This window comes from Odocoileus virginianus, chromosome 26, assembly GCF_023699985.2.
Source record: "Odocoileus virginianus isolate 20LAN1187 ecotype Illinois chromosome 26, Ovbor_1.2, whole genome shotgun sequence".
NCBI lineage: Eukaryota > Metazoa > Chordata > Mammalia > Artiodactyla > Cervidae > Odocoileus > Odocoileus virginianus.
In genome coordinates, this window is record NC_069699.1 from 10,317,193 (window position 1) to 10,335,774 (window position 18,582).

The following is an 18,582-nucleotide window of genomic DNA, read 5'->3' on the forward strand; positions in this document are numbered from 1 at the left end:
CATTTGCAGATTAAGAGAAATTGAATGAATATGGCAGAATAACCAGATTCTTAAATTCATAATCAACTTTAAAAAATCACCATCAATTCAAAATGTGCTTATTGATAACCCTATATGCAAAACAGAAAAAGAGACTCAGATGTATAGAACTGACTTGTGGACTCTGGGAGAAGGCGAGGGTGGGATGTTTCAAGAGAACAGCATTGAAACATGTATATTATCTAGGGTGAAACAGATCACCAGCCCAGGTTGGGTGCATGAGACAAGTGCTCGGGCCTGGTGCACTGGGAAGACCCAGAGGGATCGGGTGGAGAGGGAGGTGGGAGGGGGGACCGGGATGGGGAATACATGTAAATCTATGGCTAATTCATTTCAACGTATGACAAAAACTACTGTAATGATGTAAAGTAATTAGCCTCCAACTAATAAAAATAAATGGAAAAAAAAAAGAAAGAAAAAAAAATGTGCTTATTTATAATGTTTTTTCAAATAAGCTCTTCTGTCCTTCTGCTTGTGACAGCATTGCCTGTTGGGAGAGTTATTTAATCAGCTTTTGCACAAATACACCTACCTTGTTCCTATGGTGGTGGTTTAGTCGCTAAGCTGTGTCTGACCCTCGTGACCCCATGGACTGTTGACCTTGTTCCTAACCAGAGGGAAAAGGGTTGTAAAGCTTAGCAGTTCTGGCTTTACTAAATGACTGTTACTGTAAATGGAGAAGATGTTCCTGGAGGGATATTGTACACCTTTTCACCTGGAACCTCACCCCCAACTGAAACATCCATGAGAAATGCTGACAAGAACATCCCTGTTCTTTTCCACTCTACGGCATTCTTCCAGGTGGGAAGTTTTCACTAGTTTTTTATTCCTACCTAATTTGCATTAATCCCCCTGTAGTATGCTTTTGAGATTCCTATGATGTTCATATACATTCTTATGGATTTCTCCTTTTAACTGTTATGGAGCATTACAGCATATATTTATATTTTATGAACTCATCTCCCATTGGTGAATACCTAAGTTATTTCCATTTCTTTGCTACTATGAACAATAGCAAATTGGACAGATGTGCATTTTTCCTGGGTACATACACAAGAGTTTTCCTTAAACGTATAACTAGAAGTGGTATTTCTGGATTTGTAAATTGGGTTCATTTGTAATTTTAACTTAATGGTGCAAAACTTTCCCCAAATGTCTTGTATAGCAGTTAGCATTGATTAGAAATTCCATTTTTCTAAATCCTTCTCATGTTAGATATTATCCAACTTAAAAATTTTTGTCTGTCTGATAAGTAAAAAGAAGTCTCACTTTAATATGCACTTCTGTGCTAACTGGTGATTTAACTAGTGTGTATTTCTTCATACATTTATCAGCAACTCAAGATCCTTCTGTGAATTGCCTGCTTACATCCGTCTCCCCTTCTTACACTGGGTTGTCTTTCTCTTGTTGATCTGTAGGGGTATTTATTTACGGTGGATAATAACTATCTGTTATGCATGCATGTGTGCTCAGTCACTTCAGTCATGTCTGACTTTTTGAGACCCTATGGACCGTAGCCCACCAGGTTCCTCTGTCCATGGTATTCTCCAGGCAAGAATACCGGAGTGGGTTGCCATGCCCTACCTCCAGGCACCAAACCTGTGTCCGACCCAGGGACCAAACCTATGTCTCCTGCATTGCAGGTGGATTCTTTACCACTGAGTCACCTGGTAAGCTCAACTATCTGTTATGTATGTGGCATATACTGTCTCGAGGGTCTAGCCTGTCTTTTATAATCATGGTGTTGCTGAACAAAAAAAAATAAAGTCTTATATTTTGATATATATTTGTGGTTATATTTGCACTTTCCAATTTCAAAATTATAAAGATCATTTTATTTAATCTTGAGTAATAAGCAACATAAAAACATTACTCACATAACTCATTTCATCCACATGATAATGTTCTGAATTATGCAGTGGTGTACATCACTGCTGGGCGTCCCACATGGTCCCAGTGGTAAAGAACCTATCTGACAATGCAGGAGACTTAAGAGACATGGGTTCAACCCCTGTCAGGAAGATCCCCTGGAGAATGACATGGCAATCCAATGCAGTATTCTTGCCTGGAGAAACTCCTGGACAGAGGAGCCTGGTAGGCTACAGTCCATAGGGTTGCAAAGAGTCAGACACGACTAAACTGACTTAGCACACACACACATAACATCACTACCGTATAACATCACTACCACATAACATCACTACCACATTACAGACAATGAACTCTGAAGCTCAGTGGATCAGCATCTTGTTTCAGATGGAACTGGGTCTGTATAATGCTAAGGCTGGTAACAGTAATAGTGGACCACACTTAGTGCTTTCTCTGGGATTTATAAAGCTATATAGTTAAAGGATTATATCTTCTCTTGCTCTACTCATTTTTGGTCCATTCATTTTATTATCAAGGTTATGTTTGTCTCATTAAATAAATTTACAAGCCTCCCCTCCTTTTCTGTTCCTTGTCTTAATTTGAGTAAGGTTGGGATGCACTGCTTGTCTTAGTTCAGGCTGCTATATCAGAATACCATACCATAGCCTGGATATATAAACAACAGAAATTTCTTACAGTCTGAAGGCTGGAAATTCCAAGATTAAGATGCTGGCAGAGCCAGTGTCTGGTTGAGGACCTATTTACTGATTCGTAGGCAGTCATCTTCTCCCTGTCTTCACAGAAGGAGTGAGGAAACTGTGGGGTCTCTTATAAGATCACTCATCCTATCCATGAGGTCTCTGGAGTCAATGCTCTTATGTCCTAGCTGCCTCCCAAGGCCCCATCTCCAACACATTGGAGATTAGGTTTCAACGCAAATTTCTGGGGCGGGGTAGGGGGACACAAACGTTTGGTCTATAGCACTGCCCCTTGGAAGTTTGGTAAAACCTGTTTTCAGAACCACCTGGACCTGGTGTCCTTTTTGAAAGTGTGGCACTCGACTACCGCTATGATATTTTAAATAGTTATTGTTAGCTGTATGTTTTCCATTTTGTATCTGGGCAATTTAGAGTCTACACTCTCATTTATATCCATTTGGAAATTGATGTCAAAACTTCAAGCACTTTGCTTGAGGTTACACACAAAGGGAGTAAAGAAACAGCTTTAAAATCAGTCTCCTACACAGACTTGTGGACACAGCAGGGGAAGGAGAGGATAGGACAAATTGAGAGAGTAGCACTGACATATACACACTACCACGTGTAAAACACAGAGTGAGCGTGAAGCCACTGTATAATACAGGTATCCCAGCCTGGTACTCTCTGAAGACCTAAGGGGACAGGATGGCGGGGAAAGGGGAGGGAGGAAGGCTCAAGCGGAAGGGGATACACATAAATATAGTTATATAGTTATGACAGATTTGCAGTGTTGTATGGCAGAAACCAACACAAAATTTTAAAGTAATTATCCCTCAATCAAAAATAAAAAAAGAATCAGTCACCTAAGTTTAGGCCAGTAAACCACAGGTCCTAGATCAGAGATACCAAAAATCTGTCCATTGTCTTATGCATCCTTCACTATAGTCAATGAGATAACGGATGCACAGTGACTAGCACTCTGGAAACTGATAGGGACCCACATGATGCTCATGAGAATGCTTGTGTTGGAGCTCTGATGGGACCGATGACTTTCTAAAATGCTTGAATCACACGGCCCATTTGTACCCACCAACAAAACTATGGCTCTCCAGTGTGGTGTGCTGAGCACACAGTCTTTACTATGCACTTGTCATATCTACTTTCTTAAATAGCAGGGACAAAGTCCAACTAATTAGGTCATTGTAGGAAGGATATAGATGTTAAAATCAAATACTTTGCAGGAAGGCTTACTAGATTTGAGTCTCACCTCCATCTTCTAGCTGGGCAACCTCGAACGTGTTTCTATGACTTAATTTACTCCTATGTATCTGGGAAAAATAATAACTGCAAGATGGAAATGCTGTGATAACTAAAAGAGAGAATGAATAAGAGGCATATGGCAGAGCACCTGGTACTGAGAAAGCAGTCAAAAAATGTTATTTACTATTACTGCTATTGGCCTTGGCATCCTACAGACCAAGGTGTGAATTCCAATCTCATCTGAAACAAACTGCTAAGCCTCTGAGCTTCAGATTTCCTTGTCTGCAACGTGGTAGCCAATCCATAGGTCTGCCTAACTTGAAACAGTGTTGTTCAGATTAAATGGAGGAAAAAAAATGTATGTGAACAATCCTCTTTGTTGCTTGACAATCAAGATGGAGACCAGCCTAATATGCTGGCTGCTAACCTGCTTTGAGAAGTCTTGAAAAGAAATGAAAAGTTGGAAGGAGAAGGAAAAGCAGAGAATGTGCAAAGTTATTCTAGATGTACATCAGACATAAGCACTGCTTATGGAGAGAAGTGAATGAGTACCATCATGGAAAGGGTTGAGATGGTGAGCATATGAAATGCAGCATATGAGGAATGGGACCAAGGAAAGGCTGGACTGCTGATAGATAAATGTGAAGAAAAATATTCTGCAGAGGCACTCATATGAGGCACACGGGAGAAGCAGCTCCCATGTGATCCCCTCCTCCACCCCTACCCAGCCCCGCTCAATCCCACCGGCACATGACACAGAGATGGTAAACTTACAATCACAATGATGAAATCGAGCCAGCACCAGGCACTTGTGAAATACTTCCCAAATCCAAAGGCCACCCATTTCAGACCCATCTCCAAGATAAAAATGTATGTGAAAACAGTGTCAGTACAATTAAGTAATTCTTGGATTTTGGGTTGTTTATCAAGGTTAATATCTTCAAATACCTGAAATGATAAAGCACAGCCATAGGTCAGGTTGAACTGTCTGCTGACTTTACTTTTTATTGTTCTTCCTTATTTGAATCAACTAGGATCTTTCTTGGTGATGAGATTTTGCTCAAAAGGTATTAAGGCTGAGCTTTTCCAGTAGAAAGAATTCCTTGAGTAAGTAAGACAAAAGAAGGAAAATCCTATTTCTAGATTTCTGTTGCCACTGTAGTTTCCCAGAGTCTCATCAATGGCCCCTGGAATATTAAAAAAAAAAAAAATCTTCCTAATGGATCATCACACTATCTCCTGGTCTTCCTAATCCTTTCAACTCCTGCCAACAATATCTTGCCAACTTTCCCAGAACCTGCCAGAGGCATTCACCATTTCTTTCATCCTCCTAGTTATCTGGGTGGCTCTATTCAGTGGCTGTTCACTGCTTATAACATCAAGTCTGAAAACCTTAGTTGACATTCTGGATCTACCAACCCTGAGGCTCACCATCCCCCACCACAAACAGCATTGTCCACTTATCCCAGTGTTCCCTACAGATGTGATCATTTTTATATGGGAACCATGATGTGCAAAAGTTTGGGAAGCACTGGGCTAGAGCTCCCAATGTAAATTCCTTTGAATGTTGCTAAGTCGCTTCAGTCATGTCTGACTCTGTGCCTAACCCTAACCCTAACGTTAGGTTCTATGGACCGTATCCCACCAGGCTCCTCTGTCCATGGGATTCCCCAGGCAATACTACTGGAGTAGGTTGCCATTTCCTTCTCCAGGGGATCTTGCCAACCCAGGGACTGAACCTGAGTCTCTTATGTCTACCTGCATTGGCAGGCAAGTTCTTTACTACAGGCACCACGTGGGAAGCCCCAAACATTCATTAAGTGTGACTACAAAAATTAGACATCTAAGCTTTTGGAGAGACCCCTTTTCACACCATATCCAAACATTTCCTTAACCCAAAGTATGTGTGTGTGTGATTCTTCAGGGTTTACATTGCTAGACTATAAGCTGTCCTTTTGGCCTTTACAGTGTTACTGAGGATGAAATAAAGGAGAGAAGAGGCACTAAATCTGCCAAGTCATTTGAGAAGGCAAGAAAGAAGTCAGCAACACGGATAGGAACTAAGGTAATCTCACAGTTCCACAACCCTAGAGAAAATGAATAAAGAATAAAACAGTCTCACTTTCAACCCCCAAGTGGGCTTTTCACTGAAGAAGGCCCTTCATCTCCTCCTCTCCCCCACTGGCTCCTGGTCAGCCTTTAAGATACTAGCTTAGCTAATATCTTCTGTAGGAAACTGTCCTTCTTCCACAGGAATGGGTTAGGTTCTACCCTACATGGCCCATTGCTTCTCTGAGTGTACCACTATGGCCCTAGTTATAGATGTCTGGACTCCATCTGTCTTGCCTACAAGCCTCCAAGCTCTTGAAGATCAGGGGTTGTCTGTTTGCCTCTTTCAGTTCAGTCGCTCAGTCATGTCTGACTCTGCGACCCCATGGACTGCAGCACGCCAGGCCTCCCTGTCCATTGCCAACTCCTGGAGCTTGCCCAAACTCATGTTCATTGAGTCGGTGATAACCGTCCAACCATCTCATTCTCTGTCGTTGTCCCCTTCTCCTCCACCTTCAATCTTTCCCATATCAGGGTCTTTTCCAATGAGTCTGTACTTCACATCAGGTGGCCAAAGTATTGAAATTCCAGCTTCAGCATCAGTCCTTGCAATAAATATTCAGGACTGATTTCCTTTAGGATGGACTGCTTTGATCTCCTTACAGTCCAAGGGACTCTCAAGAGTCTTCTCCAACACCACAGTTTAAAGGCATCAATTCTTCATTGCTCAGCTTTCTTCATAGTCCAACTCTCACATCCATACATGACCACTGGAAAAACCATAGCTTTGACTAGATGGACTTTTGTTGACAAAGTACTGTCTCTGCTTTTTAATATGCTGTCTAGGTTGGTCATAGCTTTTCTTCCAAGGAGCAAGCATCTTTTAATTTCATGACTGCAGTCACCATCTGCAGTGATTTTGGAGCCCAGAAAAATAAAGTCTCTCACTGTTTCCATTGTTTCCCCATCTATTTGCCATGAAGTGATGGGACCAGATATCATGATCTTCATTTTTTGAATGCTGAGTTTAAGCCAGCTTTTCACTCTCCTCTTTCACTTTCATCAAGAGGCTCTTTAGTTCTTCTTTGCTTTCTGCCACAAGGGTGGTATTATCTGCATATTTGGGGTTATTGATGTTTCTCCCAGAAATCTTAATTCCAGCTTTTGCTTCATCCAGCCTGGCATTTCTCATGATGTACTCTGCATATAAGTTAAATAAGCAGGGTGACAATATACAGCCTTGACATACTCCTTTCTCAATTTGGAACCAGTCTGTTGTTTCATGTCCAGTTCTAACTGTTGCTTCTTGATCTGCATACAGATTTCTCAGGAGGCAGGTCAGGAGGTCTGGTATTCCCATCTCTTGAAGAATTGTCCACAGTTTGTTGTGATCTACACAGTCAAAGTCTTTGGCGTAGTCAATAAAGCAGAAGTAGATGTTTTTCTGGTATTCTCTTGCTTTTTCGATGATCCAGTGGATGTTGGCAATTTAATCTCTGGTTCCTTCCCCTTTTCTAAAATCCAGCTTGAACATCTGGAAGTTCATAGTTCATGGACTGTTGAAGACTGGTTTGGAGAATTTTGAGCATTACTTTGCTAGTGTGTGAGATAAGTGCAATTGTGCAGTAGCTTGAACATTCTTTGCGATTGCCTTTCTTTGGGATTGGAATGAAAACTGACCTTTTCCAATCCTGTGGCCACTGCTGAGTTTTCCAAATTTGCTGGCATCTTGGGCGGAGAACTTGAACGGCATCATCTTTGAGGATCTGAAATAGCTCAACTGGAATTCCATCACCTCCACTAGCTCTGTTTGTAGTGATGCTTCCTAAGGCCCACTTGACTTCACATTCCAGGATGTCTGGTTCTAGGTGAGTGATCACACTATCATGGTTATCTGGGTCATGAAGATCTTTTCTGTATAGTTCTTCTGTGTATTCTTGCCACCTCTTAATATCTTCTGCTTCTGTTAGGTCCATACCATTTCTGTCCTTTATTGTGCCCGTCTTTGCATAAAATGTTCCCTTGGTATCTCTAATTTTCTTGAAGAGATCTCTAGTCTTTCCCATTCTGTTTTTTCCTCTATTTCTTTACACTGATTGCTGAGGAAGGCTTTCTTATCTCTCCTTGCTATTCTTTGGAACTCTGCATTCAAATAGGCATATCTCCTCTTCTCCTTTGCCTTTCGCTTCTCTTCTTTTCTTAGCTATTTGTAAGGCCTCCTCAGACAACTATTTTGCCTTTTGGCATTTCTTTTTCTTGGGGATGGTTTTGATCACTGACTCCCATACAATGTCAAGAACCTCCATCCACAGTTCTTCAGGCACTCTGTCTATCAGATCTAATCCCTTGAATCTATTTGTCACTTCCATTGTATAATTCTAAGGGGTTTTATTTAGGTCATAATGGTCTACTGATTTTCCCTACTTTCTTCAATTTAAGTCTGAATTTGGCAATCAGGAGTTCGTGATCTGAGCCACAGTCAGCTCCTGGTCTTGTTTTTGCTGACTGCCTCTTTAGGAGAGACAAATCTGAATGGTGTTGAAAGCTCATTTCCCATTTCATTTTGGAAGCTTAGCAACAAGCTGTCTCAGCAGGTCTGAGTTTGCTGAAAGGAAGAGCAGGCTGATATCGGAACTGAGCATTGGAAGCTCCCATAATATAACTAGGCCTAATCCAGGATGCTCCCATTTCTATGTAGTTGCCCATATCAGAGCTTCACAAACTCTAATGAGCCTTAAACCACCTAGAGTCTGATTCAGCACGTCTGGGGTGAGCCCAAGACTCTGAATTCTTAATAAGCTGCCAGGTGATACGAGGCTGCTGGTCCATATATCACATATGGTGGTGAGGGACTGGATGTTTCTTGTCTCATTTCTCTATAAATACGTGCAGGGCAACAGGGCCTGTGTCTGCCTCCCGGAAGCCTCTGCATTGTGTATGCTCACTCTGCCCAGCCTACACTTTTCTCATCTGAAGGCAGATGAGAACTAGGAGATCTGCGTGCCCTCTGCTGCTTCTCTGATTGTATGTCTTCTCAGACATGTGCATAGTTTTCTCACACAGGTGTCTGTGTGACCTTGTGACAATAACATTGCTTTTCCACTAAATAACACAGGGCAGGGTGGATAACAATGACTATTTGTGGAATAAGTGCAAGAACCTTGTCACTTGGAAGTGTAGGTAGCTAATGAAATCTAATCACCAGAAGATTACAGGGAAGCCTACAAGATGAGGGATAAAAATTAATCAAGGCAATTCTGTGGGATTGTCTTAGAGAAATTTGCTTTTTTGTTTCAGGAATAATTTACATAGTAGTAAGGAGGTAAATGGGCTTCCCTGGTGGCTCAATGGTTAAAGAATACACCTGACAATGCAGGAGACGTGGGTTTGAACCCTGGGTCGGGAAGATCCCCTGGAGAAGGAAATGGCAACCCACTCCAGCATTCTTGCCTGGGAAATCCCATGGAGAGAGGAGCCTGGCAGGCCATAGTCCACAGGGTTGCAAAGAGTTTGAAGAACAACAAAGCAGGTAAATGGGCTGTCTATTGATCACAGGCTCTGATGGACCCCAGTGCATGCTCATCTCTTTTCATCTGGAAATCACACAGGTGTAAAGCACTAACCAGGAAGGTAGGGGTGTGGGAACAAGACGGGTCCTTGTCCCTCCTAGCAATTTACTGTGAAATGATCTGTGACTCTAAATCAATAAAGGGGAACTAAGTACTCACTCCATTCACTTGGGATGATAAATACTAAGAGAATTTAGTTTTATATTATGGCCATTTTAAGAGGAAACACAAGACATAATGGGAGGGAGAGAGAGAAACATGTAGGTGATAAGACAGAAAATACTGTTGCTCAAGGTGAGGGTATGTGTGCAGAGGAGGAAAGAAGGACAACAAGGTGAGGAGGGAGAGCAGAAAGGAGTTCATGACCATATGGCTAGGGAGGTTGATCGATTCAGTTATTTCCAAAGCTCATCAGAAATCACAACATACCTCAATTTAGGGTACACCTAAAACAGTATCTTTTCCCCTCTTCTCAAAGGATCATGAGTGGTGAAAAATACCAAGGCAACTTATATCCTATTCTAGCCCCTGTAGACTTCTCCTCCTAAACATTTTATCTTTTAGAAAGCAACACGAGGGCCATCAGGAAAAAAGAGAATAGGAGCATTGCCATCTAGAGGAGGAAACATGTAGGATGCATTGAAAATGTCTAGAAATCCTCCAGGAATGACAGACAGATTTGGAGTTAAGGTCAAGATTCCAATAGCCACTTTAAAGTGCCAATCTGGGGATTTCCCTGGTGGTTCAGTGGTTAAGATTCTGTGCTTCAGTGGCAGGGGGCACAAGTTTCATTCCTATTCAGACAACTAAGTTCTTACATGCTGTGTGGCATGGCGGAAAAACAAACAGATAAATAAACACATAGAAAAGGGCTGACGTGGGTCATGCCTCCCACAGGTAAAGCATCTTCAGCTTGGGGATTTCCCAGCTGTAGCATTTCTTCAGAACATACTGGCAAAATCCTGTCCCCTAAGGGGGTACACCAACAGAAATCCCACTTCTTCCTAGTTTCCCCACATTCACAGCTCCTTGAAGGGCCAAGTCAGAATGAAACCACCCAGCCACATTGCCCCCCAGTGTCCCCACAAGACCATGACAATTTACCAGTGCCCCACTGCTCAGCAGAATCACAAAGATAATAAAGCTCTCAAACCAGCTGTGTTTCACTATCTGGTAGCAGGTTTTTCGCAGGCTCCACCACGTGATCCAGGAGGACTTTCTCTTGTCCACAGTATAGCATAGAGAGCAGCAATTCAGGCCTACAAGCAATTAGAGAATCACTGTCATTAGTGTCTATAATACATGTGCATTACTAGCCCAACTCTTCACCCTCCTTGTACACACCGTGTAACTTTGCAAATCCTCCAACTAAAGAGTTGGAGTCTTTTCCCAACACTTTGAATCTGGGTTCAGCCATGGGACAACATTTGGTCAACAGAGCAGAATAGGGGTCATCATATGCCAATTCAGACTCAGTGAGAACTTCAACAAAGATACAGAACTATAGAAAGTATTAAAAAGAACCAATGAGAACTGAAGAAAATAATAACTGAGATGAAAAAAGAATACAACACTGAGATGAAGAATACAATAACTGAGATGAAACCATTGAGAGGAAGCAGAAGAATTAAATTAGTGATCTGGAAGACAGGTAGTGGAAATTACCCCATCAGGATAGCAAAAAGAATTTTTTTAAATGTGAAGAGCTTAAGGGATCCCTGAGACAACATCAAGTATACTAACATTAGCAATATAGGGGCCTCAGAAGGAGAAAAGAGAGAAAAAGGACAGAAAACTTATTTGAAGAAGTAATGACTGAAAACTTCCCTAACCTGGGGAAGGACAAAGACACCTAAGTCCAGAGATGGGAGCACAGAGATTTTCAAACAAGATGAACCCAAAGAGATCCATGCCAAGCCACATTATAATTAAAACATCAAAAATGAAAGATAGGGACTTCCCCAGTGGTCCAGTGGTTAAGACTCCATGCAATCAATGAAGGGGGCATGAGTTTGATCCCTGGTCAGGGAAATAAGATCCCACATGCTGCAAGACATGGCCAAAAAAAAAAAAAAATCATAAAAAAACTGAAGCTAGAGAATCTTAAAAGCAGTAAGGGAAGAACTAGTTACATACAAGAGAAAGTTCATAAGTCTATTAGATGATTTTTCAGCAGAAACTTCACAAAGCAGAAGGACTGGCACAATATATTTAAATTTTTGACATTTTAATTATAATGTGGACTGCATTATTATCATGTTATTCAATTCTTTCCCACATTTTCTAAGTCTTTGTTGAAATTCTTACTAAAATGAAGTTCTCCATTTTCCTCCCTAGTTTGGTGAAAACTCTTATGATCATCTCTTTGAATTCTTTACCAGGTAAATTACTTAACTCTGTTTCTTTAGGATTTTTTCTGGGTTTTGTTTTTCTTTAGGGTTTTGTTCTTTCATTTGGAATATATTCCTCCATATGCTTATTTTGTTTGAATTCTAGTTTTTGTTTCTATGAACTAGGTTAAATGGCTACCTATCTTGGTATTCAAGGAATGGACTTGTGTGGGAGTGTCCCCTGTGTAGACAGCTTGCACCTGGCATCTTCAGCAGGGTTACTGGGGCTGAAGCTTGCCTGGAGCAACTCCTGGGGAGCACTTAGGTATCTGAGGCCACCTAGGCGGAGCAGCTGACGTTAGAGTGGGCTTGGGCTGCAGTCAGGCCTTGGGGAGTGCTAAGTCCAAGGCTACCTTGGTGGGGTAGCTAGAGCTGGAGTGAATGAGGGCTGGGGAGAGTTCTGGGCATGAGGCAAACAAAGGTGCTCTCTGCTGCCTCTGACCCCACACAGGGATCCAGTACTTCTCTGTGCATTTGGCAGAAGCTCTAGGATTAGAACATGGATTTCCTTCCTCTGTTCATGAGATTTCCCAGGCAAGAAAATGGGAGTAGGTTGCCATTTCCTTCTCTAGGGGATCTTCCTGACCCAGGGATCAAACCTGGGTCTCCTGCTTTGCAGGCAGATTCTTTACTGTCTGAGCCACCAGTGAAGACCTGACTAACACAGTAGGGTTGGTACATGGATCTCTCTCTAGTATAGTTTAGATGCCCTTTAAACTGCTGTTTTCTTGTTGATCCCAAGGTGGGTGGGTCTGTGCTCTGGCCCCACAACAATATCCCTTCCTACTCTAGGTCACTAAGTTGAGGGTGCAGTTCCCATGGATACCATGTCTCCATCTTTCCTACCTGATCTATATGTTCTATGTGCAGTAGCTGCTCTATCAGTCCTCAAGTCTTTTTCAGGGGGAACTGCTCTACAAGTAAGTGTATATTTGGTGTTTCCATGGGTGGAGGTGAGCTCAGGATCTTCCTACACCACCATCTTGGATGCCTTCTCCCAGAGAAAAATCTTGAGAGATGAGTTGAGCACCTGGCAAAAGCTCTAGCCAACCCCAAATTTATGGTCAAGTTCTCTTGATCTATGACCTCAAGGATATCCTGACAATTGATGTATTGGGAACTTTACCAAGTGGTAGGAATACTGGCTCAGTGGGCTTTCTAGAAAAGTTTTCCCAAGTTTCTACCCTAGAAGTTGGGCTGTTTGAACTGACCTCACCTGAATCAAGAATTTCCTGAAATGGTCTCAAGAATCCAGGGGAGACTCTTCACTTTTGTCTTCAGTAGAATTAGAAAGAAAGGATCTGTCAAACTATAGAGCTTCAAAGAATAAGAGAATCCCATCCAAATATTTCATGAACTGAATGTAGGAATATTGCCACTTACCTTTGGGCAAACACCTCTCTGGTTTCTTTTTGGGGACCATTTCAAGTACCCGCATAAAGGGATCCTGTGGATCAATGGTGCTACATTCTGAGAGCATACTCGTAGCATCAGACTTCTATACATCAGAACAAAGGAAAGGGGGAATCATTTCCCAACACTCTCTGTCATCATGGTTAATACCTAATATCTTATTTTAGGACTTTTAATGTATGAAACTAGGTAGGTATGAGGGGTGTCTAGAAAGTATCCCTCTTGTTAGGTTCTTTCCTAAATGCTCTGACCAGCCCTGACTCCAAGACAGAATTCTCTAATTCCTTTCCCTTTGATGATGAAAGGTAAAAGCACATGACACAGTATCTCAAGCTTTTCCTCCCTCTAAATCTTACCTCTGATCTGCTAACAAACCATACATACAGAAGCTAAGTGATGAGGAGGAGGCCACTTTACTGACAATGAAATTGTCAGCTACCTCAAGTCCCAGGATAATAGGCCTAGAACAGTGGTTGTATTGATTTTACTTTCCAGGAGACACTTTGGCAATGTCTAAAGACATTTTTTATTTTTGCAATGGGGGGGAGGATTCTATGGGCATCTAGTGGGTAGAGGCTGAAGTACTGCTAAACACCCTACAATACACAGAATAGTCCACCATAATAAAGAATTATTATCTGGATCCAAATGTCATCTTGGAGAGGCTGAGAAACCCTGGCCTAGATCTTTGATTAATGATCTAATTTTGACAGTTTGCTCTGTACTAATCTTGATATTTTTCCATAGTGGCTATTTTGAGCAACCTAAGTGGATGAGCTATGTTTCTTCTGGGAACACCCTGGGAAAATTACCTTCCGAAGATTCTGTATTGACATAGGAGGATTATCTTCAGAGAATACATCAATTTCCACACTCTGAATTCCTGGACTAGTGGGATCCTTGCTCTTCTGATGGACTTCACTGGCCTGACACTGAGAAACCAAGAGTAGAATTAATACTCCTCCTGGACATCTCACTTGGGATGAAACAAGTTTGAATTCTATTTGGTTTTCTGTTTGTCATGAAAATTGTGACATTATTTAACTTTTTCTCTTTAATTTTAAAAACTGCTCCTAAAAAAACTCAACATAAAATAATTCTGGAAAAACTATTATAGGAAACAGATAATGAAACCTACTCATAAGTAATATAATCAAAACAACATGATTTGATACAAATTCAGCAAATAATTAAGAAGTGAAACTTACTGTATCTTTTCAATTCAATGGCTAAATAATAAATCACTTAATAAATGGTACTGGTATAATTAGTTATCTCTGAAAAAATACTAAAATGCCATAATACAGTAAAAATTAAAATTGATAATCACTTGATATTCTAATGTAAAAATACATGAATAAAACTATTAAAAGAATAATTTGGAAAATAATTTTATAATTTTATAATTTTATACTACAATGCCATAATACAGTATGTATGGGCATAATTTAAGAATGCTGCTCCCCGCTGAACACATATACACAAAAAACAGGTGCATATTATCTATGGACCAGACACAGAACAAAATAAAGTAATAACAATTTAAAGCATGCAGCAGGTAATGGTGAATAAAAGTGTCCCACGTGAAAAAGGAAACCATAGTTATATTCAAAGCTTGAAACTCTGGGCTAGATTGAAGTTCTTGTACTTAAAAGAGAAAGTTAAAAGAAGTTGTGGCCAATGCTTGGGGTTACAATTATACAAAGCTGCATACCTAAGGAGGCAGGAGGAAGTACAGCCTCAGAAATAAGATTTGGGTAAAGGGAGCCATTGGCTTAGTGACTGGATCTGCAAAATGCCTAGTATCACTATTAGAGAAGAATCAGCTGCCAATACAAGACTTAGTTCTGAAATGGATCTCTTAGAAGGGTCTGTTAAAGATACCACAGAACTTAGCCTGAGGTGAGAGTGACAGACCCTCCCACAAAGATGAACTTTCAAATTTATATTCCAAAGTGTATGATGAGACAAACATAAAATCAGTAGTCCTCAAAAATTAACTACAGGGAGGTTAATTTACCTGAGGAAAAAGAACAAAATTAGTATAGTAACCTAAAAATGTCACTAAAATCAATACATTTATAAAAAAGATATTCAGAGTGTTGCTTCCTAGTTGGTAGAGTAAGGAGCTCTGCAGAATGTTCCACAGTAAAATTAACATAAATTGTGGAAAATATTTGTAAAAAAATATTTAAGGTTTCTGTAAATTGTCCTAAGGGCATACAGCAAATGAAGAAATATTTACTTAAAAAAAAATTTATGCTATTCAGTAATAACAGCAGGAGTCTATGGCACTTTTGCCATGACCTGCTCTCTCGCTTCCCACCCCCAGCTCAGTTTGATGGAAGCTCCACTTTAGGCAGATGTGACCAAGAAGATGGGGCTCCCTCTGCCCTCCGCTCCCAATGAAGAGATATGCATCTCTTTAGAATGTGCAGGTCACCAGCTTTTCTCATCTCCTCCAAATCTGAGCTGAAGAGGCTAAATTTCTGGTGAATGTGGTCAAGAAGTTGGATTTCTTTTTTCATTTCAGTTACTACTCATAGGACAGAGACTCTATTCCAAGTTCAAAACCTTGGCAATACTAGGGCCCTGATCTCCCTTACTCCATCTAGTTTGCAGGGCAAAGATTCCATGAAGGAAGAGGGAGGCTGAGAGATGAGAGACCACTGCCCATCGGAGCACCCCGGGTAGTGGCTAAGACATCCTCCCCAGGGTGGCAGGAAGTTCATAAGAAACAAAGTCTCTTTTTACGCTATATGCATTTCACCTTCCACACTCCTTTTCCCACCTTTCAGTCAGCTCCCACTCTGTATTTCTGTCGGTGCTCAACCAAAGGCATTTGATTCCCTCGTTGCCCCAGCCCACTCTGAACTCCTCTGATATCTCCCACCTGTGCCACATGTGCAGGACCATGATTAGAACCAGCCCCAGATGTGCAGCCACCACATTTTATACCTTTATCATCTCTGCATCGTGCTCAGGACAGGGCAGGTGACCAGTACCCCACGGCAACTCCAGCTTTAAACGATCTCTGAGTCTGTGTATGAACCTGCCTACCTGTTTTCCAGCCTCAGGTTGTGTGACAGCCTGTGCCTTATCTTCATCAGGGAATTCAGCATCATCTTCTTCCTCTGCAAGTGGGGCCAACCAAGTCCGATCATGCAAGGTCATTGGTACAGAAGTTAGTACACCAAACTCCTCCCAGATCTCTGGGCCCTTTCTTATCCCTGTGACCAGGGGAATGATATCTTTGCTCTCTCCACCAGGGCCTTCGGTCACCTCTTTTTGCTTTGATAAATGTTGCCTCCTGCACCGCTTCCTGAAAAAATGCTCAAGAGTATGCATTACAAAACAAAAAGCCCGGCGGAAACGATCCAGGGCTACCTGGACTTTGGTTTTTTTGACCTTTCCTTCCAAGTGTCCATTTCTCTCCTCATTGCTGAAGGAATTGAGTAGCAAGGCAATGAAGAGGTTGAGTACCTAGGAAGGGGCAAAGAGAGAGGGACATAGGGAAAATTTAGCAAAGGAAAGAATACAGTAGGGTTCCACAACAACTTTTCCCCAAGACTGGAAACAAAATTAAATGAATGTTCTATGTCCTTCTGTCTCCCAAGAAAGTTCATCTATAAAATAAAGAAAAGGAGAGAAGATTGAGGAAATAATAGAGACATCAAGATAAGCCCAAAGAAAATTGAAGTTAAAGGGTGCAAACAGCCAGATGCAGTCTGTCTGTGTATAAGCAGTGGGTATTGTAGAGCCTGGACAGGGTAAGGTGAAAGGCATAACCATGTGGCAAAATCAGAAGTGGATATTCCTTGGGGATCAGCCAGAATCATGAGGTAGGACTTTTGCTGGCATTGCCCACATGGATATGAGTCTAATGTCTAGGACCGCTGTACTATGAGGGCCTCTCCTATTGGCACAATTTGAGAGATGGTACGCTTGTGCAGGTTTTTTACCTCTTTTTTTTGTGGCTCTCACCAGTTCAAAAAGATACAGCTTTCTGGGGAAGTGTTTTGTGGGTGCTAATGGGTCCAGTCCCTCTTCCTCAGTTTCACCATGAGAATTCCCAAGTCTGAATCTTTGCTCAAGTTACCCTCTATTTGCTAAGTCCTCTGTTGCCTCTGAAGTGCCTTTTTCAAGTACCGTGTCTCCCACAATGTCTTTCTTAGCACTCTCTTCCCACTCCCTTGATCTTGCATATTTCCTGCTGTGTACTAACACCATTTATTAGATACTGAGGACAGTTAATTATATTTGTATGAGGATCATTAATTATATTTGCATGATAGTCCCAACTCAGTTCTGAAGATCTTATGCTCAGGTATCCTTGTCTGTCTCCTATCTCATCACACCCTCAATGGTGTACACTTAATTAGTTTCTCCATAGACCATGTTTCCAGCTGTAAGTAACAAATACAGGGCACGCTTACATAATAAGAAAATGCCACATGACAAGATGTTTGAAACTAAAAGACCAATTATGCCTTGACAATAGGTTTGTTCCACCTTCAGTCTACCTTCCTTAGTGCTGACTTCGTCTTGCTTTGGTATTTCTCATGGTTGCATGATGTTTGTGGTTCCACCAAGAGTCACAGTCATAAAAGGGCTGGAGGAAGAAAAAGGACCACTTTTTTCATCATTCCTCCATCCTCCTCTCCTTGTGCTCCTTTCCTCTCATCCTCCTTCTTTTAAACAGCAAGAAACCTTACTCTGTGGACATTTCTTTACATCTTTGTTGTTATTGTTCAGTTGCTCAGTCGTGTCTGACTCTTGGCAACCCCATAGACTGCAGCACGCCAGGCTCCCCTGTCCTTCACCATCTCCCAGAGCTTGCTCAAACTCATGTCCATGGACTTGGTGATGCCATCCAACCATCTTGTCCTCTGCTGTCCCCTTATCCTTCTGCCTTCAATCTTTCCCAGCATCAGGTCTTCTCCAATGAGTCGGCTCTTCCCATCAGGTGGCCAAAGTATTGGAGCTTCACATCAGTCCTTCCAATGAATATTCAGGGTTGATTACCTTTAGGATTGACTGGTTGGATCTTCTTGCAGTCTAAGGGACTCTCAAGAGTTTTCTCCAACACCACAGTTCGAAAGCATCAAGTCTTCGGCGCTCAGGCTTCTTTATGGTCCAACTGTCACATCCATACATGACTACTGGAAAAATCATAGCTTTGACTATACAGAGCTTTGTAGGCAAAGTAATGTCTCTGCTTTTTAATATACTGTCTAGGTTTGTCATTGCTTTTCTTCCAAGGAGTAAGCGTCTTCTAATTTCATTGCTGCAGTC

The 18,582-nt window shown here is 41.5% G+C and overlaps 1 protein-coding gene across 2 annotated transcripts in view; it reads right to left on the reverse strand.

Annotated features, from left to right (window-relative positions):
• The window catches only part of SCN11A (sodium voltage-gated channel alpha subunit 11), an 85,303-nt gene that overhangs the window by 25,060 nt on the left and 41,661 nt on the right, over nt 1-18,582 (reverse strand). For both annotated transcript variants that reach the window (XM_070455438.1, XM_020899709.2), the window contains 5 exons: nt 16,348-16,770; nt 14,100-14,219; nt 13,258-13,372; nt 10,589-10,743; nt 4,641-4,814 (listed from right to left, as the gene is read on the reverse strand). In XM_070455438.1, the coding sequence (XP_070311539.1) occupies nt 4,641-4,814; nt 10,589-10,743; nt 13,258-13,372; nt 14,100-14,219; nt 16,348-16,770 (987 nt within the window). The remainder of the gene's footprint in view (nt 1-4,640; nt 4,815-10,588; nt 10,744-13,257; nt 13,373-14,099; nt 14,220-16,347; nt 16,771-18,582) is intronic.